At 40.1% G+C, this 26442-nt stretch overlaps 1 protein-coding gene across 6 annotated transcripts in view; it reads left to right on the forward strand.

Annotated features, from left to right (window-relative positions):
- Positions 1–26004, forward strand: part of DROSHA (drosha ribonuclease III) — a 99195-nt gene extending 73191 nt beyond the window's left edge. For 4 of the 6 annotated variants that reach the window (XM_073332259.2, XM_073332260.2, XM_073332261.2 and 1 more), the window contains 10 exons: positions 451–521; positions 2220–2264; positions 4961–5118; positions 6093–6198; positions 10497–10638; positions 19459–19541; positions 19632–19735; positions 21691–21783; positions 22641–22687; positions 25580–26004. In XM_073332259.2, coding sequence (XP_073188360.1) covers positions 451–521; positions 2220–2264; positions 4961–5118; positions 6093–6198; positions 10497–10638; positions 19459–19541; positions 19632–19735; positions 21691–21783; positions 22641–22687; positions 25580–25710 — 980 coding nt within the window. In that variant the 3' untranslated portion in view covers positions 25711–26004. Of the gene's footprint in view, positions 1–450; positions 522–2219; positions 2265–4960; positions 5119–6092; positions 6199–10496; positions 10639–18228; positions 18356–19458; positions 19542–19631; positions 19736–21690; positions 21784–22640; positions 22688–25579 lie in introns of those variants that run through there. The other 2 variants (XM_073332262.2, XM_073332264.2) reach the window with 2 other exon arrangements.
- The last annotated feature ends 438 nt before the right edge of the window (positions 26005–26442 follow it).

The following is a 26442-nucleotide window of genomic DNA, read 5'->3' on the forward strand; positions in this document are numbered from 1 at the left end:
GCAAAGATTTACGCAAGATATGGGACAAAATAAATTCCCTGGCTGCTGTAAGTTATTTCTTGGTTATAAATGTTCACATATCAAGTGTTTGAGAGAATTTTAAGTAGCTGGTTACTTGAAAACACCTATAAACACAGGATTACTTCTAGCCTAATGCTATTAAAGTTCATTGTTCTGGCATACCACTTTGTATCATTGATGTAACTTGTTAGGATTCTAAGAATTTTTTTCTCGTTTTATACTGTTTTGATTGTCTTTACATTTCGCAGAAAATTTCATTTTGCACTTTAATTTCAAAGAGAGAGAAACTTGTGGTTTCCACAATTGCTGTTACCACAATTGCTGTTTCCTTTTTGCGGGTGGGGGACGGGGTGATTCGTAGTCTCTGTTTTGTACTTTTCTGAATACTAGTGCATTTTTACCCTATTGTATATTGTTCCTTCCATATAGGAGCTGTTTACCTGGAGGGAAGCCTAGAAGAAGCCAAACACTTATTTGGACGTTTACTCTTTAATGACACGGTATTTGTTTTCCTGTTGGCTGAGTTACTTTTAAAAAACTTTTTATTCATTTACATGTTAATTTTGTCAGTTTAATTAAAACCACAATTTTTTATATTTGACGGTTGGGGTAGAATATACTACATCTGTTTTTTTTTTAGTTTAAAGGTCATGAAAACAGCATTTTATGATACTGAGTTGTAAACAGAGTAACATTAATTTGATTCTGTTAGCTCATTGGCTTACATGAAGAAGAGCAGATACAGTAGTGCATGAATCTTGTAGAACTCCATTTCAACAGTTATTACAAATAGTAGAAGTCTGTGCGATGGATTTAAATGTTGCAATTTAGCTGCTGATCTTTGTGGGGGTCAATACAGTTCTAAATGATAGAATTTCTAGGGGAGGGTGTTAATTAGGAAATTACATTTTTTAAAAGTATATTAAAAGTACATTGTTTGTAATTCAGAGGGAACCCTTAATTCTGGCATTTCCTAACTTTTGAGTGCTTGACCTGGCAACTTCAACATTCATTTAATCTAGGGTTGGTTTTTGTTTTTGTTTTTATGTAAAGAGTAAATAAAATAGGGAATATATGAGTATGTAAAATAAAGATTTTAACAGCGTAAGTATGAGATGGTCTTTTTATCCATGAGTTGTGCAGACCTAAATGAGTTATGCAACTCATGGGAAATGAATTCCGATAAAACTTTTAAACCACATCATGTATGCAGTATATGCCATGTATGTAAAACAAACATTGTTTTAGAGGCGTTAAAAATGTATTGGGTCTATTTTCTGTAGCCCTCCAAGTGTTAAAGCTAGGTGTTTCAACCACCATCAGTCCAACTACACAGTTAAAGTCTGTTCCATATTGGCTATGTAGAAGGCCAGTGAGGATTGATATTTGCTGATTTTTTGTTGTTGTTCCTTTATATGTTTTTAAGATGTTTAATTGAGCACCATGGATGTGTGCACATCACTAGCCTATGTAACCATACATTCTCTTTACCCTTATCCTCTTCCTCCTTCTCATTGTTTGGCGCAGACTTGTGCTTTTTGCACAACTGGCTTGTAAGCCTTTTGGAGTAGGGACTGGGTCATCTTACACATTCAAAAAGTACTTAGCATTTGGATGATGGGGCATGTAAGGCACTAGTGCATATAAATTATAGTTATACTACTGAAGAGACCACTAACGCGATGGCCAGGGAATTAATTAAATGATATTTTTCTTCTTTAAAGTCTCAAAGTCTGCGGAACAACAAATAATGTTTATGAGACATATAAGTATTTTGTGGCATATTGTATCTCAGTATTTACATGCTTCTGAATGTTGTAATGAATGAAGCCTACATGACCTAGAGTTTTAGTCTTGGCTTTTGGTCAGTTTTAAACCTGCTGCGGAGCAGGTGGTGGGAAATAAAATTCAACCATTAGCTTCAACAAATATTTTTTTTACTTTTGTTTTTTAAACCGTTTTTATTTGGTTCAAGGATTTTTCTGCCTCTTCGACACAAGCTCATTGGGAGAACTACCGGCAGCTTGAGTAGTGAATACCCTATTTTAAAAATGAGATTGCTAGCACTATTGAATTTGCAATAAGCAGCGGCAGCATCTGAAACAGTTCAGTATTTCAAGTAATGCCATCTTATTTAGAACTGTGGAATTTGTTAAATGACTCCCTTAAGCACTAAAGGCATCTCTCAATGTTTGCAGGACCTACAGGAAGTATGGCTTAATTACCCACTACACCCACTCCAAGTAAGTGTGCCTCTGTCTATCATAAATTTCATAGTTCTATTTTATTTCTAAGGATGCTTTTCAGTGGCATTCAGCTGTCGTGATATCTTTAGTATTTAGGAATATTTAGTATCAAGTAGCCATATTGGCTGTTGTGAATTTTTGTAAATAACAAGCTTCCGCCTCATGGTCTGTGTTTAATATACGTGTGGATTTGTAGCAAGATAAATCTAGTGAGAAGTAACTTTGTCTTCCTCCTGTTTATCTATTATACCTAGAAAACTGGATACAAAAAACAATCTGTATACATATTTTATTGACCTCAGCATTTAGATCCTAACTTAATCATGGGAGGTCAAGGGGTTTGAATCAAATTGCTTAAAAACATATTGCTAATTTTTTTGCTCTCATATAGCATGGTTATTTTTAACAGTGATTCCAATAAGATTAATATTACATAGACACTTAAAGTGTTGGCAAGTCTGAAATTTAATCAGTCTCTTTTCTCATCTATTTAGAAAGTCAATGCGTGGTTAAAGTACTAGTTGAGAATGTGGGAGCCTTAGGTTCAAGTCCCTGCTCTGCCACAGACTTCCTGTGTGACTGTGGGCAAGTCACTTAAGCTCCCTGTGCCTCAGTTCTCCATCTGTAAAATGGGGATAATAGAACTGTTCTATCTCAAAGAGGTGTTGTGATGGTATATATATTAAAGATTGTCAGGTGCTCAGATACTATGGTGAAGGGAGCCATACAAGTACCATAGATAAACATTGCTGTGGTTCAGGGCAACTGTATCTGTGGTCCACCAAGGGCATCCATCCTAGGCTCCCAGCTCCTCAGCCATCACCTCTCTTGCTAGAGACCTGTGTCTCTTTCCCTCCTGAGCAGAGTTTTTCCAGGCTGCACAATTCGCTGCCTGCAGTAAGATGTTCCCGGCAAGTCACACAGCTTTGCTTTCTCACCAGAGGCTATGAACAGCATAATGGTCTGCAGTTCTAAGTTACCACACAACTCTTTATAAGCAAGCATTTTCATTCTTAAGATGAAAGGGTTACAGAGAAAACATTAAAAACAACAAAAGAACCTACCCACATGTTAAAAAGCTTGCCAGAGATCACTTCAGCTCCAACCTTGGGCTCTGGTAGGTGTCATTCCTTCAACTCCCACAACTGAGTTTTCCCCATTGTTAATAGAAATAGATTGCAGTTCCAGCCTTCCAAGGTGGCGGTGCGAGCTCCTGAGAGAAGCTCTCCTCATTCTGTGTTTTGTTTTGGGTTTGTTTGTTTGTTTTAACCTCTCTCTCTCTCTCTCTCTCCTGATCTGTGCTTTTGCATGGATACAACTTACATTGGAGCTAGCCAATTTATTCACCCAAGGATTTCACTGGTTATTTCTTTTTTCTGCCTCCACTCGTTTGGGATGAAGATTTCATTTCCCCTTTGGCCCAGACACTTCCTACATCCCCATTTGGCATTGATTCTCTCTGCTCTTGGGCAGAGTCGGCCTGAAGAATACCATTGTAAATATTATTAGAAATGACCTTAACGTTGTCCTTGTTCCAAGAGTCCATTCTTGTCTGGCACATTGTTCAACAGAGTCCTTTGAACCTGCAGGTCTCACATCTGTCACATTTCTCCTCTCCCCCTGAGAGGTTACATACAATCATGGCCCACAATAATACATAAACCATTCATTTAATACAGTGGATCCCAAAGATTCCTAAACTTAATTCATAAAGTCTCCCAAGGGTATGGCAGAAAATTGTCATATCTGTCTCAGACATTTTATGCTTTCTACCTCTTTTGTCTCAGACATATTACTCTTTCTACCTGTTTTGTCCAAACCAAGTCCCTGATCTTTTGTGCAGAGTTCATTTGACTTCACTGAGGTTCTTCTTGGGTGCAGGGTGTCCTCACACACAGATCTAAGGACAAGGACCCAAATGCTTCATATATACTCTGAGGAGCTCTGAAATGGGATTATAGACTAAGTATTGCCAGTAGTTCAATGCTCATGAGTTATTTGTACAACAGCCCAGACTGGTGTGTACACAAGAGAGAAGTAAATAAACAGAAGTCTTAATGGAAAGAGATTTCAGTTCCAGCTTTCCAAGGCGGCAGTGCAAGCTCCTGAGAGCTCTCTCCCTTCTGAGGTGTTCTTTGTTTTTATTTTTTAAACTCTCCCTGTAGTGATCTGTGCTTCTGCATTGGTAGAACTTACATTGGAGCTAGCGCCATCCATTTATTTCCCATAGGTTATCACTAGTTATTTCTCTTTCCTACTCCCACTTGTTTGGACTGAAGATTTAATTTCCTCTTTGGCCCAGAAATCACTTACTTCCCCACTTGGGCATTGATTCTCTCTGCTTTGAGGCAGTGTTGGCCTGAAGAATATCATTGTAAATATTAGTAGAAATTACTTTAACATTGTCCTTTTAGATTTTGTATTTTAAAGCTTTGCCATTTCTTTCTGTTTTTAAAGAAAGTAGTAGGGTGGGCTTGTTTGGTTTTGTTTGCTTTTTGGTCTGCTTCTTGATTATCCAAGTGTCAGTCCAAGTGTGAGGTGGATGTTTGTGTATGTACACAATACACATTTCTGCTTTTCCCTCGCAAATGGTCAATGGTTTTCAAAGGATTTGCTGTTCTCAAGAAGGATCTTTTTTCTTTGAAATGTATACTGGCCTTCTATCATTAATTTGCATTTGTTATTATTTACAGCTGCAAGAATCTAACACTGATCGGCAACTTATCGAGACTTCCCCAGTTCTCCAGAAACTTACCGAGTTTGAGGAAGCAATTGGAGTCATTTTTACTCATGTTCGACTTTTGGCGCGGGCCTTCACTTTGAGAACTGTGGGATTTAACCACCTGACTCTGTGAGTATAAAGCAGAATCCCACGCTGAACTATGCTAATCTTACTGTTGTTTTCCTTAATGGTCCATAATTATAATAAGAAACAACTATGTATGTTTAATGAAGGTCATGATCTAATAGTGCAACCTGAGATCATCAGAGAGCTTGGAATTGCTGCAACAGAGCATGACATTTTGCAGCATGTTAGCTGCCCCATTTTAACAGCACCATGTAACAGCATGGATTGGATTACAAGAGGAAGCATTCGTGAGAGATATGTTCATGTGAGGGGTTCATAAATGGCAAGAGGAAACTCACAGCTCAAAGTGCTATAAGTTCTTTATCCCTGATGCAGTAATGCTACATGTTCACATGGACGTGATGTGGGAAAAATAAACCCAGGCTTTTGGGAGCGAGGACTGTCTTTTGTTCTGTGTTTGTACAGGCACTAGCAGAGTGGGGTACTGGTCCATGTCTGAGGTTCCTAGGTGCATCCACAATATAAATAATAGAGTAATACCTGGTGACACCCAATCCTGAACCTAAAGTGGATTTAGGCCCTGATCCTTTAACTAGCCGTATATGGGGGAAACTGCTGATCCATTGAAATCAACACGCACAGCAGTTTATTTGCATGCAAAAATTGTAGTAATGGGACCTTATTCCTGATAAATTTAGCACCAACCTGTACCCCCCAGTTAGTCCCACATCTGTGGTCTAGTAATTTTGTTTAACGGTAACTACCTCATTTGCTTTCTCCAGAAAGTCAACGTACAGCAATAAAGACTTGCTTTCATCACATCTAGTTAATACCAGAAAATTGTGTTAAATGTGTTTTAAAATGAATTCATTTAATACAGCGGACCCCAATTCATTAAAAATGAATTCATTTAATACAGTGGACACTTGCTTTTAAATTACTGTATTTTTAAATTTACATGTTTTTTTCCCCCTGATTGCTTATTGAGCTTGCCACATTGATGTTTCCTTTTTCAGAGGCCACAATCAGAGGATGGAATTCCTGGGTGACTCCATAATGCAATTGGTAGCCACTGAGTACTTATTCATTCATTTCCCTGATCATCACGAAGGGCACTTAACGGTGAGAATGCCTTTGGTCATGCTGTCCGGGAGAGCAAATGTGGGACAGAAACAAAAATTATAAGAGAAGCTACTTAGTGACTTATTCTGGATTTGATTAATAACAGAAACCTCAGGCCCCCTGTTCTGAATAAATCTTTAATTCAAATATGTGAATCCTGCAATGGACAGGAAATGTCGATTTGTGAAGCCAGTGCAATAATATTTCTTCCCTATGTAAAATGGCTCTATAGTGGTCGTAATCACACTGATGATCTCGGTGTATCTGAGACCTAGGTAGTGCTTGTTTAACACAGTGTTTGAAAGGGTGTGTGTTAGACAGACATCTCACATGAGTTTTTATTCATGTCCACTGGGCTACTGAGTCAACTATTTTTCCATTTTCTGTGGTTGTCACTTTGAGGTGTTTTGATTTCCTCCCAGACATTACAATTTATTTTACCCTGGTCTGTCCATTATTCTCAGCCTAGAGCTGCCTTAACAGTTTTTGGATTTAATTTTAAAAATAGTTGTAACAATTTATTTTTGATTCCCATAATTTACCAGCATATCCTGCATAGGAACCATTTTGGGCCTTTGAGCACCTTACAGCATTCTAAGTGCAGTTTTTGGTAGTTGGTGTTTCAATAGATAGCCTTGCAGATTGGTAGAGTACTTGAATGTAGATGGTTATTTGTGGGCTGATTATTTGTGGAGAAGAGAATTATATTGCAGAATTTTCTCAAATATTAATTGTAATACAAAATAAAAAAAGAACACTGAAAATTATCAGGACTGTCAAGTGTAAAATTTCCTGTTTAGCCAGAGGATTGCTGAGAAGTTTCAGAGATGTTAAGATGAGTTTTCTCAGGCTTTAATGTAAGGAATGGAGATGCTGAATCTTTAACAAAGACATTTTTTAAATATGTTTCTCAGGCATTTGAGTTACAGATGTTTACAGAAAGAACCCCCCTCCCAAAAGTAAACAGTCTAAATAAAAATCATTTTTATTCCTTCATCAAGTTTCATGTAAAATATATGTCATCCATACATTCATCCAAGAAATTCAGATTTAATAAAGCCTGAATTTCTAATGTAAAAAAATAGCTTTTCAGGCCAGTTTTAGTCATCAAAAATAATTTTAACAAAAGGTGGGGGGAAGGGCACAAACACAATTTTTTTTTCCTTTGCAGGTCACCTTTAAAAACATAGGCATCAGTGCAAATATAATATGATCAGTCTCTCAAGAACTGGTTGGCAGGAAGGATATAGAGCGGTGGTTCTCAACCTGTTGACCATTGTGGGCTGCTTATGCAGCTCTATGTGTTATGTGGGCCACATCCACATAATATACATACTGCCTGTATGGCCCTGAGGCTGTCACCCGGGCTGCAGCTGTGTGCAGATTGGGCTGCAAGCGGTCCACAGGCTGCGGGTTGAGAACCGCTGGTATGGAGCGTTACTGTATAATTAATGGCTTTAAATCCTCAGGACAATGAGCAGCATAGTTTAGTGTTGTTTAATTTAGTCATAAGTGATCTGGAAAGTGGAACTAGTTACATGTTGTCCAAGTTTGTAGATGAAGATACAAAGCTAGGACCTGAACAATTGAGATAATTGTCTTTTCATCAATTTAAATTTGAATGAGATTTGAGAGGTAGTTGGAGTGGTGGTAAGTAACTTGGAGAGAACCAGCTATATCTGTCTGTCTGTCTATTGATCCTCATTTAGGAACACATTTCCATTTAAAGTAATTATGGTGTATGAACATACTACTATATCTGGAGTTTGTGCACATCATTGGTCACGGAAGTCAAGGTAATGGTAAATGTTCAGATGAGGGCAGCAAAACTGATGCTCAGTGTAAAGTGGTTATTTATGAAGAAGTTAGTTATATATATCTTGAGAAAAGGGAAACAGAGAAGAAATTTTTATGAATGCTTTCAGATACCTTGTCCCGTTAGCTATGTTCTACCAACGGTATAAACGTGTAGCTGAAGTTTCAGAAAGAATGGTTTAAGTTAGGAAAGGCTTCTTGTCCACAACAGTCCTACCTGCCAGTAATTCTGGGTGAACACAGAAGTGTCAGACAAAATTAACTATATGTCTGGAATTAACTCCAGCTGAGTGTAGTTGCTGAAGTGTAGGTGACACCTTCCATAATGGAGTAGATTGGGTTCTCAGCCTGGAAGTCGCGATGGGTGGGGTTTGGGGGTATTGCATTGACTCTGTTGTTCCCATATTACTAAAGTGTATGAGGGTCCCCATTAGATTCTGGCTACATGGGAGGCAGGTCCTTGAATGGAAAAGTGGACTAGATGGACCACTTGTTCTTTCCATCTTCAAGATACATGTATTGTATATATTATTAGTATTTATTATTTGCATTACCATAGCTCCTAGGATCCCCATTCATGGACTAGGACTCCATTGTGCTAGGTGCTGTACAAACACAGAATAAGAAGATGATCCCTGCCCTAAAAAACTTACAGTATTATAGCAGGCAGCAATTTACATGTCATGGCTGCTCAGCACTCTGGTCTCCTAGGTTTTATGTTGTAGTTAGGTAAGATTTTGTTTTGTTTTGTTTTGGGACTTGGGTGTCTATTGGAAGTGGATGAGTTGGTGGACAGACATGGAGAGGACAGGCATGGAGAGGAATTAGGAAGGGAGGGAGCGATACGCTGATTTTGCAGTCAGCCTAGTTTATTAAGATCAAGTTGTGAGTGTCTGCTTCATACATCATTGCCAAAAAAATCATGACCATACTGTTCTTTATTTATCTATTGTCAGAGATGAAATATCAAGTACTGAGAATAAATCTTGATTTTCATAAGCTCAGTTGGCACACTGGACCCAGGTAGCATAAAATTTTTGTCTAATAAGCTGAGCAAATGTGACATGGAACTCAAAAAGGGAACAATGTGTTTTTATGCAATCTCTCTGCCCTGGGTGGCTTGGATTGTTTGTTTTGTTTTTCTTTAAGAAAGTGACTCTCTTTACTCATAGACTTTAAGGTCAGAAGAGATCATTTTGATCCTCTAGTCTGACCTCCTGCACATTGCAGGCCACAGAACCTCACCCACCCACTCCTGTAATAGACCCCTAACCTTTGGCTGAGTTACTGAAGTCCTCCAAGAAAAAGGCTTACACTCTTTTTAGTCACGCTTTTCCATTTTGAAACTCCTTAACTTCAATAATTAGGAAATACTCAAGCTGAATGAAAACCCCAAACCACATTTAAGATGTCTGTAAAGCTTTTATGTCTTCTGAAGAGCTCCATACTTACCATGTCTACATTACCACTGTAACCAAACCAGGAGACTCCGTTAAAATACAGTTGTCTCCTCACTTAGTTACAAACCAGTGGCCATGTACTGTAGCAGTCAGAGCCAGATCACTCAGCTGACATAAATCGGCTTGGCTCCGCTGACTTCAAAGCTATGTTTTATACCAACTGGATATCTGGCCAGGAATGTCCATCTCTTATCCTTCCTTTCCCTCCCAGCCCCAAACTAATGGAATTATGAACCAGGTTTGCTAGTTGTGTAGTAGTCTTCCTTGCATTAACATAGAGAGCATCTTTGTTTTTAATCATGGGTACAAATATTCTTACACTTTGGATGTACTCTGTGTGTATGGATTTCAGGATATGGTGCTTGTTTGTCTATATTTTCTATGGTAAAACACGTTTAGATTTTGTTAGGCTATATACCTCCAGCAAAATAAATACAAGAAGTGGAGTGATGGGGAGAGGGCATTTGTTTTTAAAGAGGACCACCTCCAAAATTTTTAAATGTAATGCAAGATTATGGGAACTGCACCTTCTTTCTAAGCAGGAGGATCTCTCAGAATCCTCCATCAGCATGATTGTGCACTTCCTCCTGCACTGCTATATCACCTGGACACCAACAGCACAATAAAACTGGCTAATGCACACAGTCCTAGTCAGTTTCATGCTGCTCTCCTACCAGTGGTACTGGAGCACCGTACTTAACCATTTTTAGTAGTTTCTGGTAACACCCATGAAGCCATCCCTATAATATCTGAGCTTCCAAATCACCCTCTTCCTTACCATCAGATGGAATGGAACAAGGGAAACAGACAGTAGAAAGAAGGGACAATGAAACAAAAGTTGGATCAGAAACAAAAGGAGACTCTCCAGTGATAGGCTGGGTGTACAAACACCAGCAGAAATCAGAATGTGCTGAGAAGAAAAATGCAGTAAACTCACGGGGCCAGAGACCTAACAAGCTGCTTTACTCTTATAGTTTAACATTATCTAATGTTAAAACTGGGTGGAACTCTTTGTGGTTTCAGTTGTTGCGAAGCTCATTGGTGAACAACAGGACACAGGCCAAAGTAGCAGAAGAGCTGGGTATGCAGGAATTTGCCATCACTAACGACAAGACGAAGAGACCTGTGGCTCTTCGGACTAAGACTTTGGCTGATCTCTTGGAGTGTGAGTGCCAATATGGGATCTTATTCAGACTGTTAACAGAATACTTAATTACTTAATTAAATATTTAATACTTAAAAAGTAAAAGCATGTGAAAAAATAGGGAAAGCTTCTTTGTGACTACATTGAATAAGCATATTGAGACAGTATGGAGATAAAGGCCCTCATTCTACAAGGTATTTAAACAGCCTGTTTTTCCCCAGGACTTGTTTAATAATTCCATTTAAAAAGAAGTATTATTTTAAAATACATGTTTTAACTCAGGTTTTTGGTTGGATTTTGCTATTTTCAGATTGATACTTCTTCAAGTGATGGTCCGTACGTGTATCCCACACTTCGGTACACATGCATGCTATGCACCCAACTCAAGAAATTCTTCAAAGCAGTGTCTGTTGGCCCACACATGCACAGTAGCTCTCCTTGTGCTCCCAACCAAGGGTATAATAGGCAGTGTGAGTTGACACATCTCCAGTTGCTTCTTACCACTACATGGCCGGAGTCAGTATTATGTCCTCCTTCCACATCATTTCATTACCTATCAAGAAAACATTTGTATATAGTTATATTTTTAGATTAATAGTGAAGAAGTTTATAGTATAGTGTATTTCTCCCTGTCAAGGTTCTTCCCCACTCTGAACTTTAGGGTACAGATGTGGGGACCCGCATGAAAGATCCCCTAAGCTTATTTCTATCAGCTTAGGTTAAAAACTTCCCCAAGGCACAAAGACTTTGTCCTTGGATTAGGTAAAACACTGCCACCACCAAGTGTTTTAGACAAAGAACAGGGAAAGGACCACTTGGAGTTCCTATTTCTCCAAAATATCCCCCCAAGCCCTTACACCCCCTTTCCTGGGGAGGCTTGAGAATAAACAAGATGAGAACAAACCCCTTGGATTTTTAAGACCAAAAAAAACCAATCAGATTCTTAAAAATCAGAACTTTATTAGAAGAACAAAAAAAGATAAGAGAACAATTCTGTAAGATCAGAATGGAAGATAATCTTACAAGCAGTCAGATTCAAAACATAGAGAATCCCTCTAGGCAAAACCTTAAGTTACAAAAAGACACAAAAATAGGAATACACATTTCCTTGAGCACAGTGAATTTACAAGCCAAAAAATGAAGAGAACCTAATGCATTTTCTAGCTAAATTACTTACTAACTCTATAGGAGTTGGAGAGCTCCTTGATCTGTTCCCGGCAAAGGTATCACACAGAAAGACAGAAGCCTTTCCCCGCCCCCCGCCCTCCAGATTTGAAAGTATCTTATCCCCTCATTGGTCATTTTGGGTCAGGTGTCAGCAAGGTTACCTTAGCTTCTTAACCTTTTAGAGGTGAAAGGATGTTGCCTCTGGCCAGGAGGGATTTTATAGCACTGTATACAGAAAGTTGGTTACCCTTCCCTTTATATTTATGACACTCCCCGGTTGGGGAACCCCTCCCTGGCTCCAGAACTATGCCCAGCGTCCCAGTATTCAAGATTTGTGTGTCCTGTCCTTGATCCTTCTCCATCAGTGAAGAATATCAACACTGCCTGTGCTGTCTGGGGGAGGTGCATCTCTCTGCAAAGTGCAGTATCTGTTGCTCCTTCCCACCCAGAACTCAACAAGCGCAGGAGCTTCACCTGATAGAGAAGACTATGAGGCACCTTTCCAATCTGGGCCAGGGAGACCCCCTGAACATTGGCCTCAACTACCTAGCAGCACCTGTCCAAGCACGTGCCTTGGTGCACAGCCTTCAACATGTAAATCCAAGGATTCTTCTTCCAGGGTTCCCCATGACAGTAAAGGGCACTATCATCGATGCAAAAACATATCCCCATTGAGGACTGTCTATAAGAAACGAGCTTCCTCCCCAGCCAGTCCAGGTCAGGTGAGACCTCACAAATGAAACCTAATGAACTTGCTCTATGAAGACCCCCAGATCAGAGGGCAAAATGCATAAAAAGTTCTGTTGATCACTTCAGTACCAAAATGCAAAGATAGACATTCACCGGTTCCATCTACGAGTGCTGGTCCAGCCCCATTGTTGGTAACGCTTCATCCATCTAAAGACCGTCCAGTTGCTGCATATGCACTGGATCTACGGGAGCTCCTCGGACACCAGGGCATACAAAGACTTGTATAACACCAGAGGATACATGCCCTTACTTTGTGGGAGGAGTCTACATCAGTATCCCAGGAATCATTTCACCTCCAACCATCCAGCAGGACTACCCTGGTACCGATGGCACCGCCACTACCTATGGAGCAGTTCTCTGATTCAGAGGAATCAGAGAAGATGGCCCCATTGGTATCTCTGTAGAGACAGTTGAGCCCCAATAGGCAGTCGAGAAGTTACACCCACCATTCCACTCGATACAACCCCCCTCGCCCTGGGACTGCTGTTACCAATTTCCTTAGGGTCCCTGACAACCGATTGACCCCTCTTTCTGGCCTTCTTGGTGTTTGTGGGATACACATGGCAGGCTTCCAGGCCCCTCTCAAGAGTCATATCGCTCCTCTCCCTCTTGCCAGCTGGTTCGTCCATGTACGAGGAGGAAGAGGTGGAACAAGAGTGGCAGGTACCAACATTCCGTTGGTTGTCTCTTCATCAACTCCAGATGAAGTGGTTGCTCTTTCTTCGCCTTCTCTGCTGAATGACCCTTGCCAATAGCAGGAGCTGTTACAAAGAATGTCCAGTGATCTACAGATTCTATCAGAGGAGGCCCAGAACTTTCAACATTGGCTCCTGGACATCATACAGTCGCAGGGACTGAGTAAGGTGGCCATACCCATCAGCTAGAGTGGTATGGAACGGAACACTACATCATCCTGTTCCTTTTACACTGAAAAGGGCCGAGAGATGGTATTTTGTTCCTGCTAACTACCAAGTGTTATTACAAAATACTATGTTAAAACCTATTCCAGGCATCCAAACTTCACAAACTAGCTTCCCACAGAAGATAGGGCCCAATTTCAGTCTCTATTCAATGAGGGGAAGCTGGTGGCAAAGGTAGCCCTCCAGTCTGCAGTGCATGCGGCTGACACAGCTTCCAGAAGTTTGGCCACTCTTCTAGTTATAAGGAGGGATTCCTGGCTGCAATCATGAGGATTTCTTAGGGAGGTCCAGGACGTCCCTTCTGACAAATTGAATCTCTTCAGTGAGAAAATGGATGAGTCCCTGAACTCACTAAAAGATTTGAGATCAATTCTGCATTCCCTGCGGATTTATACCCCAACCTCCAGAAGGAAACATCAGAGGCAACCCTATAGAATGAGGCCTCCGCCACCTCATGCACATTGTTACCAGCGCACAGCTGAACCACCATGACGACACCAGAAGATTTAGAGACCTCGCTTCTCAGCCCCTTCTACTGCCACAGCCTCTAATCACTCTCAGCCAGGGGCCACTTTTGATGTATTGGTCAAGACCCACGTACCACCACTGATGCCAATCACCATGTCCCCTGTCATCTTTGGGGGCCGTCTCACGCTCTTCGCCCACAACTGGAACAAGATCACTGTGGACAGTTGAGTTCTGGAGATTATCCATAGAGTCTGCAGAAATGCCATAGAGTTTCTTTCCTTCCCACCTCTCACATCCCCTTCCTGGTCCCCCTTCGGGGATCATTCTCACAAGGTGATTCTTCAGTGGGAAGCAGCTTCCCTCACTGAGGAGCAATAGAGCACATTCCGTCTCATTACCATTAGAGAAGGTTTTATTCTCCGTTTTTCTTAATTCCCAAAAAAGACAGCGGGTGGAGACCCATCCTGGACCTTCAACAACTCAACATCTTTATTTGAAAGTGGAAGTTCCGGACAATGAGGTTGGCATCTATAATCCCCTCCCTTCAGGAAGGGTTATGGTTCATGGCTCTCGATGTGAAGTTTCCATATGGATATTCAGCCATCACACAGGAGGTTCCTGCATTTTATGGTAGGCCAGGAGCACTTCCATTTTTTGAGTCCTCCCCTTTGGGCTGGCTATGGCACCAAGAGTATTTACAAAGGTTTTCCTTGTAGTGGTAACCCAGATGAGATGCCAAGAATATACAGTATTTCCATACCTGAACGATTGGCTCCTGGTCTGATCTTGTCATGACGTCAAGTCATCATCAAGGTGTTTCATACAACTCTGAATCATAGAATCTCAGGGCTGGAAGGGACCTCAGGAGGTCATCTAGTCTAACCCCCCGCTCAAAGCAGGACCAATCCCCAGTTTTTACCCCAGATCCCTAACTGGCCCCCTCAAGGATTGAATTCACAACCCTGGGTTTAGCAGGCCAATGTTCAAACCACTGAGCTATCTTCCCCTCCCCCCAAAAGTTTATAATGTAGCTAGACAAAGGTGGGGAGAAATATATGATACATAGAATCTCAGGGTTGGAAGGGACCTCAGGAGGTCATCTAGTCAACCCCCTGTTTAAAGCAGGACCAATCCCCAATTTTTGCCCCCGATCCCTAAATGGCCCCCTCAAGGATTGAACTCACAACCCTGGGTTTAGCAGGCCAATGGTCAAACCACTGCGCTATCCCTCCCACTTAAGTGTGTGCATAAATGAAGAAAAGTATGTTCTGTTGCCCACAAGTTCAATAAACTTTATAGGGGCAAGATTGGACTTGGATTTCGCAAGATTGTTCCTCCTCTCAGAAAGGTTTCATGCACTGAGCACCCTGATTTCACATAACCTGCAATCCGTGCACAAGTGCCTCTCACTGTTGGGCCTCGTGGCTGCATGTACCTACATGACTCCTTTCACCAGACTCCATGTACAGTGCCTTCCGGCTCAGCTCTACTCAATTTGTCAACCAAGCAAGAAACACATCAACTCCTGGTCGTTCTTACCAGAGTTGTCATCTGACTTGGTGGTTGAACACGGAAAAGGTCATGGTGGGAGTTCCCTTCAGCCCTCCAACTCCCAGGGCCACCATTGTAATGGTTGCCTCTTTTCTGGGGTGGGCTGCTCATCTGAATAACCACACTGTTCAGGGTACTGGGATGCCACTAGAGGCCAGACTACGTACAAACTTACTGAAACTGAGGACGTGCAAGGCCTTTCTTCTGCATATACACTCACTCCATATTCAGATAATGTTGGACAATATCACCACTATATAAACAAACAGGGAGGAGTAAGATCTCATCCCCTCGGCCAGTAAGCCATCAGACTTTGGAAATGATGTGTCAGGAACTGTATCACAAAACAGGCCATGTGCCTTCCTGGAATTCACAACTCCCTTGGCAGACAAATGAAGCAGAAGTTTCTTGATAGACCATGAGTAGGAGATTCAGAACACAGTTCTGAGCAAGATATTTACACAGTGGGTAACTCTGCTATTCAACCTCTTCGCATCCCAAACAAACAGAAAGCTCCCCCTATATTGCTCCAGGGGAGCCATGGGTTGAGATTCCCAAAGCAATGCTCTGCTGATGTCTTGGAGAAACGGCCTCTGATATGCCTTTCCTCCCAGTTCCCTGCTTCCACAGGTCATAGGGAAGATAAGTCTCGACAGAGCCAACATCATTCTCCTATCACCTCATTGGCCCAGACAGTTCTGGTTCATGGAAGTTCTAACAATCTGTCTGTTCTCAGATCTCCTAACCCACAACAGGTGGAAGACCAAGGATCCCAATCCGGGCACACTGCATTTCATGGCCTTGTTTTTGGATGGGCATCAGAAATAGAATGCTCATGTTCAGCTCCCATTGAGGTGCTCCTTTCAGCCTGTGCACAACTGCACTAACATTCTCCAGATATTTTAACCATTCCAGTTGTTCTAGACTATCTCCTATCCCTGAAGACTTCAGGTCTTTCTGTTAGTTTGCTACAAGTACACCTAGCAGCGATATTAGTCCCTTCCTCCCTCTGGTGGAAGGATGATCTCTCTTTACTAACCCAGCTACAGTACAAATCATGAAAGCCCTGATCAGGATCTTCAGATTAGTGGTTAGACCTACCCCTCAATCTGATTCTAACTTTGCCCTGTCCAAGCTCACTAGTACGCCTTTCAAACCCAAGGTTATTTTTACCAGCTTAGGTTAAAACTTCCCCAAGGTACAAACTATTTTACCTTTTCCCCTTGGACTTTATTGCTGCCACCACCAAGCGTCTAACAAATATATAACAGGGAAAGAGCCCGCTTGGAAATGTCTTCCCCCCCAAAAAATCCTCCCAAACCCTACACCCCCTTTCCTGGGGAAGGCTTGATAAAAATCCTCACCAATTGACATAGGTGAACACAGACCCAAACCCTTGGATCTTAAGAACAAGGAAAAAGCAATCAGGTTCTTAAAAGAAGAATTTTAATTGAAGAAAAAGTAAAAGAATCATCTCTGTAAAATCAGGATGGTAAATACCTTACAGGGTAATCAGATTCAAATCATAGAGAATCCCTCGAGGCAAAACCTTAAGTTACAAAAAGACACAAAAACAGGAATATACATTCCATTCAGCACAACTTATTTTATCAGCCATTTAAACAAAACAGAATCTGTAACGCCTATCTAGCTAGATTACTTACTAAGTTCTGAGACTCCATTCCTTTTCTGTTCCTGGCAAAAGCATCACACAGACAGAGAGAACCTTTGTTTCTCCCTCCCCCCATCCAGCTTTGAAAGTATCTTGTCTCCTCATTGGTCATTTTGGTGAGGTGCCAGCAAGGTTATCCTAGCTTCTTCACCCTTTACAGGTGAAAGGGTTTTTTCCTCTGGCCAGGAGGGATTTAAAGGTGTTTACCCTTCCCTTTATATTTATGACAGCCCATCTGTCCATGAAGGTGGCATACTTAGTAGCTATCACGTCAGCTAGGTGGGTTGGCGAGCTTGGACACTTCATGGTGGAACTTCCTTATACAGTGTTTCACAAAGAAAAGGTTTCTCTTAGACTGCACCCAAAGTTTCTCCCCAAGATTGTTTCTGAGTTCCACATTAATCAAACGATACTTACCTGTATTTTTCCCAAAACCCCATGCTTCCTCTGAAGACAGGAAGCTTCAGTCTTTCAATGTACAGTGTGCCCTGGTGTTCTGCCTGCAAAGAACCAAACCTATTAGGAAATCACCTCAACTCTTTTATCACCATAGCACAGCAGTCCCATGGGCAAGCCAGTTTCCTCCCAGAGAATTTGTAAGTGGGTCTCGGGATGCATCTTAGGGTGCTACAAGATAGTAAATATTCCTCCCCCTGGAGGGGGGAGCACAGGATACCTCCGTGGTATCCCTATCAGACATTCTGCTGCAGGACATCTGCAGAACAGCCACCTGGATTTCAATCCACATGTTTGCCGACACACTATGATCTACTCCATGCCTTGGCTACAGATGCAGTGGCGGGATTGGCAGTATTGCAAGCATCTTTGCTACAAGCCTCCTCACACCCATCTCCAGTCTAAACACTGCTTGCCAATCATCTGTGTGTGGAATACACATAGGGACCATCACTCGAAGAAGTAGTGGAAGTTACTTACTGTAACTAGAAGTTCTTTGAGATGTGTGGTCCCTATCTGTGTTCTACACCCACCCTCCATCCACTCTGCTGAGGGTCCTGTTGGATCTGTGCTAAGAAGAGGAATTGGAGAAGTGTTGACCTGCACTACCTATTATACCCTTGCTAGGGTGCACGAGAGAAGAGCTACTGCGCATGTGCGGGCCAACGGACACTGCTTTGAAGAATTTCCAGACTCAGGCGTATGGCATGAAGCATACACGTGTGGAATACAGATAGGGACCAAGCATCTTGAAGAACTTCCAGCTACAGTAAGTAATCTCCACTTTCAAGGGCTTGATAGTCAAATACTAGTCTCCCTTTTTGCATCCCCTACAAGCAGACGCAAAGAAGGTGATTTAGATGCCTAAGTACCTGATTTGCAGGTGCAATCAAGTACTTATTTGTTTACATGACCCGAGTTGTATCCCGCAAAGAACTGCAGGTGCAAAATTGTGGGCTCAGAAATGGAGGGTCAGTATAGGTGACGTCAATAATTTGTCCCTAAGAGTGAGGATTTATTGGCATCTGAGTCAGCAGGACAGGAGTTCTGACAAATCAGAGGTTGTGGCTCTGACATGCTCACATTATTAGAGAAAGAGAGAAAAAGGTGATCCCAGAATGTAGGGGTACTCTGTGCTTCACTGAATTTCAGTAGGAGGTTTCAAAATAGTATTTCCACAAAGAGTACAGAGACACATAGAGCAGGCCCCTCAATCCATTTATGAAAGTGTTTGCCGTTCTTCTTCCAAGGCAGGTTAAATGGTAATAAATATTTTGCCAAGAAAGTTAATCTGTATCCAGTGCATTTTAATACATTGTGTGAGAAATTTAGATCTGTTGTCTCTTGCCAAATCCTTTTAGTAAATGGAAACTATTCACAAACAATAGTGATTTATACCTAAGCATTTATAGGTTTCAGAGTAGCAGCCGTGTTAGTCTGTATTTGCAAAAAGAAAAGGAGTACTTGTGGCACCTTAGAGACTAACCAATTTATTTGAGCATAAGCTTTCGTGAGCTACAGCTCACTTCATCGGATGCATGTAGTGTACCCAGTAGTGATTTATTTCTAAGAAGTCCTGGTCTGCTAGTTAAATTACAGGATTAGGAGCCAGGCTCTGTTCCTGGCTCTATAAATGACAGTGTGTGTGAACGTGGGCAAGTTGCTTAACCTCTTGTTGACTCAGTTTCCTTCCCTGTGAAGCAATGATGACAATAATACCCACATCACAGCAATGCTGTGAAGCTTAGTTCGTTGATGATTTTAAAGTGCTCTAAATTACTCTAATAGTGCTTTAAGAGTGCAAAGCACTACACTCCTCTTGTGTGGGTGGTAATATCTAAATATTTTGTTTCTCAGCTTTTATTGCTGCACTTTACATTGATAAGGATTTGGAGTATGTTCACACTTTCATGAACGTGTGCTTTTTTCCACGATTAAAGGTAAGGTCAGTTTGCTTCATGTTTTCATATATCATTGCAATTTGACCTGTTACTGCAAACTCTCAATCTATCTTTGTGGATTTATTATAGGAATTCATTTTAAATCAGGATTGGAATGACCCTAAATCCCAGCTTCAGCAATGCTGCCTGACTCTCAGGACGGAAGGAAAAGAGCCAGACATTCCTCTGTACAAGTAAGGACCCCTGTATCACTTATACAAACTAATCATCAGTCTTTGTTTTACCCAGTACAAGATGTGATCAGACTCTGAACATCTTTCTTATATCTTGCCTTTATTTTAACACTCCATTTGATCATGACTAGGTTTAAAATTGTTCTGTCTGTTTAAAGAAATAATTCAGTATGCTTCCAAACCAAAGATATTAAAAACAGTCTTGTTTTGTTTGAGAGTAAGAAATTGTTGAGCCAACGTTTTGAGCTCTGTATGTTCTAATCACTGCAGAGCTGAATTAATTAGAACTTTGCCTTTTCATTACATAAAGCCCTAGTGAATTTTTTTTTCTGGGCTTACAGGGAGTTTTTAAATGAGTTCTTCCTTAAAAGATGAAAATTTTAAAAATGAAAGGAATATTCAGAATGCTCAAGTACAATGAGTGAGGTGAGGAAGATTGTTATTTGGATGTTCCCGTTGACTGTAAGTCAAGAACCTGAGCTCTGTTCCCAGCAGTACCATGAACTTTGTATGATCCTTGTGCCTCAGTTTCCCCAGCTGTAAAATAGGGATTATACCTACCTCATAGAGATGATATTTAATGTTATGTATTTGTAAAGCACTTTCACATCCACACAAGTACTACACTGATGGTGCAATGTAAGTAGCTGAAAAAAGGAGGAAAGAAAATGCTATCAAAGTGCCAGCCTTTTATTACCAGTATTTATTATATCCAAAATGTGTATAGAATTAAAACCCAGGCATATTTCTCACATTTACTGAAGTAAAGTTTCATATGAAGTGCAGTGAGTTGCAGTGAAAGTTGGCGTACTTCAGAAATATGATTGCAAAGTGATACTTTGCAGATCTGATTTCCCAAGTCTTTATCTGTGAGCTTACTCCTTATCTTAAGGGAGATAGATAAAAAATAAATGAATTTCTGTTTCTTGTGAAACCCACTGAGTATAAGTACATTATGTTTGTGCTGGGTTTTTTTATGATGATAAACTGATTTTGATAGTACAGCTCAGAGTCAGTGTACATATGCTGTTATCTTCCTATTACCTTGTTTAATTTTCTTGCCATGGAGTTATTTGTTTCACTGCATTTGCAGCCAGTAGTTTTGCTTTTAAAATCTAGGGTGTATTTTGTTTGTATGTATGTTTGGTGTTACACAGTTCATTAGATGCAGAATAGTTTAGTTAGATATTTCAAAAATTGATATGAAGTTTTGCTGCTCCTTCTGTTGAGAAACAAGGTAGCGGACAGAACTTATTCTGGCAGTGGGGAGAGCTGGGGCAGAGGAAAGAGATAAAAGGAAAAGCAAATTCATTGTGTGTCTAGGGAATTATGTCTTTCTCCTTGAGACGGTTGCTAATGCATAGCACAGATTCTCACTCCAATGGAAAGGTGGTCTGATAAGTGACAGAAACTGTAACTTTTCTGATGGAACAATGTGTTTATTCTGTGAATTTTTCATGTAGAGGAGCAGCATATCAAATATCAACACTCCTTTAAACCTTGGTAACTCTTTACAGTTTATGGGCCAAAATTTCAGTGCACATGGGCTGACTTGTCTGATTAAAAGTGGGTGTCCAATTGTATAGCTATATTTGTGCATGCAATTAAAAATGGATCCACAGAGTTGCAGCAATTGGATGAGCATGTAAGCATTTTTGACTACAGGTCATGCATTTACATTTTTAATTGGGCTTATGTGTAAGCCAGGATTGTTAAATAAAGCTAGTTTTACACAAAGACAAATTTTACGTACATACTTCGCGTATGTACGTAAAATTCACAGTTTTGACATCTTTTGGTTGAAGTAACATATACATCCAGCAGTCTAGCCTCTGACTTTGTGCCTTGTGCTAATCTTGCTAAATGGTTTGAAAACTTGGTGATTATATATGCCACTGATAGGTTATTGTTTCATACTTTATGTTTGAACAAAAATTATGTCTGTCTTATCTCAGGACCCTGCAGACAGTGGGACCTTCTCATGCCAGAACATATACAGTCGCTGTTTATTTCAAAGGGGAAAGAATAGGATGTGGTAAAGGTCCAAGGTACAGTGGAAATGTATGAAATGGTTTTAAAAAGCAAATTTGATTGTGAAAGTCTCTGAAATGACAGCACAGGAGACTAATATTTGCTGATTAGTCACAGAAAAGATAAAGCAACATGAGCAACAGCTGTGCAGCCTTCCCCACAGTACTTTGCGTCTGTGCTTCAACCTTACTTTAATGGGACCATATCCTAGTGGCTGGAGGTAGTCCAGTCTCAATGTCCATTTGGTCCTTAGCCTCTCTGCTGAGGCTCCCAACAAGCAGATGTGTTTAGTGACATTTATACACTGAAACCACCAAATAGCTTCCAGATGGCAGTGACTTTTGGTCACTGCTGACCATGGACAAATTTAAATTGGCAATTTAGGATCAGAGTCTTTCCCCATTTTTACAGATCACTGCCAGCAATCCAGCTCTCATTATTTTTTTGCATAGAAAAAAAAAGTTACACATTTTTATAATGGTCTTAAACCTCTAAGATTATTAGAACAGGACCGTAAGTACATAATTTTCACTTTGTAGTATAGAGTCGAAATGTCATTTGATTTTTGCTGCTCACTCTTCTATCTTTATTCATTTTTCTTAATTAAAACAATTGCTTCAATAATTAATTACAAAACAATGTTCGAACAACCTTATTGATCTAATTTTTTTTTTAATATTCCATAGGAATTATGGCACTATTATGTGTACATTTGCGGAAAACTTGATTTATCCATTATGTTATGGGACTGACTGACCAAATGATTATTTGAAGAGTGGATCACTACAGAGTAATCTGAACCCCAGATTCTGGGAAACTGTAGTTTACCCAGTAAAGCATAAACTTTTACCATGTTTTTGTTTGGTTTTCACAGTATTCAACAAGCAGAAATGGGAGCTGCTATGGATGCGCTTGAAAAATGTAAGAGGTTTTCTTGGGAAATGGGAAAACTATTGTAATTTACTCAACTGGGTTTTCATGGGGGGCAAGGTGCATGTTTTATGGGGGAGAAAAATGGGCCAGAGAATGTACACAAAGTGCTATCCGCTTCTGAACTTTAGGTTTGCTTATTAATAGTTTCCATAAAACTTTGTTAAAAGTCAAGTAGTACATATGACACACACAGGCGTTTTCAAAGGGAAGTTTTCAGTACGTCACAGATACAGCAGTTGTCCCTTATTGTACTTAGTTTCTTAACCACTCGCAGGTTCCCCTGCTTTAATGTGGAACAGAAGCTTGCTCTGTGGTACAGGGTGAATGTACCCTACATATTTTACAATCATTTGCTAATAAGGTTGTCTACTGTGGTTAGTGGCATCCGTCTTCTAAAATGTTTTTTGATAATGTGGACAAGATAGGTCAATTCTAGGACAATGCTATGGAACAGTGTTAAAAGCCTAGATCCTCAGCTGTAGTGTAAGTTTTTGCAGCTCCACTGAAGTCAATGGAGCTAAAACAATTTATAGCAACTAAGGATCTTCCCCTGTGGTCTTGAACCAGGGGTCACCCAATGAAATTAATAGGCACCAGGTTTAAAATAAACATAAGGAAGTACTTCTTCACACAATGTACAGTTAACCTGTGGAACTCTTTGTCAGTAGATGGTGTGAAGGCCAAAAGTATAAGTGGGTTCAAAAAAGAATTAGATACGTTAATCAAGGATAGATCCATCTATGACTATTAGCCACGATGGTCAGGGATGCAGCCCCATGTTCTGTCTGCCAGAAGCTGGCACTGGATGAGGTGGGATGAATCACAGGGCAATTATCGAGTTCCATTTATTCCCTCTGAAACATCTGATATTGGCCACTGTCAGAAGACAGATACTGGGCTGGATGGACCTTTGGTCTGATCTACTATGGCCATTAAGTTTTTATGTTTTTCTGTCTGTCATCTCCAGGTGTTGCCCACAACCCACCATCATCACCTCAGACTAGTCTGGATTGAGCTTAAACCAGATACCACTCAAACATGCACTGATATATTTCTAAATAAATATTTATATTTAATCTAGAAAGATTACATTTTTAATCAATAAAAGTCCGTAAACGTTGATTTCACCATACATACACTAACCAACGCAAAAATATTTTCATTAATGATCATCAATATTTATAGATAGGCAAAAGTAAGAAAAATGGTGCCTGAGAATCTTAGAGTCAAAATCCAGTGATTTAGACTTTTGAATTAGGCTTGTCACAAATGGACCGACAAATGAATAGGAAAAACAGGTCTGATTGTGTATTTTGACGTGATGTTGACAGTTTGCATTTTAATGATTTTGCTGTAACGTTTTAAATCTCAGCATCTACTGTCATTAACTAATTGTCTGACCCCCTCATAATTTCCCGCACATGTGAAAATTTAAATGTATAAAAAAATTTTAAAATGCTTGAATATAACATTGATATGAACCATTGATACTATAAGAAAATTAAAATTGAATTCTGCTATTTATATTTGTAGAATTGTAGAAAGCTAAATTGTTGCTTTTTGAGAATGGCTTTTAATGCAATTAGAAATGGTTAGAAATGGAGAAATAGTCTGAAATAAATAGGATGAAATTCAGTAAAGGACAAATGCAAACACATACAAAATAGGAAATGACTGCCTGGAAAGCAGTACTGTGGAAAGGGATCTGGAGGTCATAGTGGATCACAATTTAAATATGAGTAAACAGTGTAACACTTGCAAAAAAGCAAACATCATATTAGCAGGAGTGTTGTAAGCGAGACATGAGAAGTAATTCTTCTGTTGCACTCTGTGCTGATAAGGCCTCAACAGGAGTAATGGGTGCATATTTCAGGAAAGATGTGAACAAATTGGAGAAAGTCCAGAGAAGAGCAACAAAAATGATTAAAGATCTAGAAAACATGACCTCTGAGGAAAGACTGATGAAACTGGGTTTGTCTGGAGAAGAGAAGACTGAGAGGGGACATGATAACAGTTTTCAAGTACATAAAGGGTTGTTACAAGGAGGAGGGAGAAAAGTATTTCTCCTTAACCTCTGAAGATAGAACAAGAACCAATGGGCTTAAATTGCAGCAAGTGCAGTTTAAATTGGACATTAGGAAAAACTTCCTAACTGTCAGGATGGTTAAACACTGGAATAAATTGCCTAGGGAGATTGTGGAATCTCCATCATTGGAGATTTTTTAAAAGCAGGTTAGACAAATACCTGTCAGAGATGGTCTAGATAATACTTAGTCCTGTCTCGAGTACAGGGGACTGGACTAGGAAACCTCTTGAGGTCCCTTCCAGTTCTATGATTCTAGGTTTGTTATCTTAGAACTTGGCTATCATTTTCCTACTCAGAATGCTGCCTGGCTATCAAGCATGCTTTTGCATTTTCTAAAATAAAAACAGTAATAATGTGAACATCTGTACAACACTCAGAACAGTTGCTCTTACTTTCTCAGATATTTTAGTTGCTCTCATTCCACAGAGTGTTGATGTATTATTCTCACTTCACTTTTTCAATATTAGCTACCTGTTGCCAGGGGAACAAAATGTAAAACCCAAGTATTACTTGGACATGTTACTATGTCAGCATTTTATAATCTCTATTTCTGAGAATAGGCCAGGCTCCGTAGCAAGGGAAACAAATGTTGAAATTATCTTTGAAAGTAAGGTGGTCTGATCATGCTGGACTTCCAGTTTTGTACTGAGCGTTACAAATGAAGGAGGCAAAATGTTAACAGCATGACTTTTTCTCCTCCATCTTATAAAAGAAAAATAAATAAATAAAAATTGAAGCATTCTCTGTGCTATCAGCTGCCCTCTATTAATGTAAAATATTTTTCCCTGTGTCAGATAACTTTCCCCAGATGGCCCATCAGAAACGGTTCATTGAACGGAAATACAGACAAGAGTTGAAAGAAATGAGGTGGGAAAGAGAGCATCAAGAGAGAGAGCCAGAGGAGACCGAAGAAGTAAGGAAATAAAAGGAGGGCACGGAAACAGTGGCATATTTACTTACTTAATAACTCAGTGGCCTATGGTGACATAACCTAGTTTCATGCAGATGACAAATGAAGCATGCCTGCTGACAGCAAATACATCTGTTAAAAAAAATAGTTTCTTTTATTCTGTTTTAGCTGCAAAGTCTTGGGGACTTTTCCTAAGATTTTTTTTTACAAAAAGCCCTTTTAGCTTTTATGAAAAGTTGTGGAGGTGTGCTTTTGTTTGTTTGTTTTTAATTTTGTCTTGTATGAAACAATAAAGTGTTAATTTCAGAATCTCTCCTTTCCCTTGCAAGAAAAAAAAATAATGGTTTAATTAGCATCTCCTGTATTTGAATGTTTCTGTGCCAAAAGACCTGCAGACACTGTCATACTGACCTAGTGCTGAAGAGGAAAAAGAAGTTATTGTGGCCCTGGTTCAGTAGAAGACTTAAACTGGTGCTTAACTTTAAGTGTGTACATACAGTTAAACTCATAGATACTAAGGTCAGAAGGGACCATTGTGATCATCTAGTCCGACCTCCTGCACAACACAGGCCACAGAATCTCACCTACCCACTCCTGCTGAATTGGGACCTTAATAAGTTTTTGGTCCATCTTAAGTACAGTAAATTTATAGCAACTTTATCACAGGAATATTCCTTATTTACTCCTCAGAGAATTCTGTGCCAAAAAATTAAAAATTCTACGCACAATATTTTAAGATTCTGCATA

This window comes from Lepidochelys kempii, chromosome 2 (genome assembly GCF_965140285.1).
Source record: "Lepidochelys kempii isolate rLepKem1 chromosome 2, rLepKem1.hap1, whole genome shotgun sequence".
Classification (NCBI taxonomy): domain Eukaryota; kingdom Metazoa; phylum Chordata; order Testudines; family Cheloniidae; genus Lepidochelys; species Lepidochelys kempii.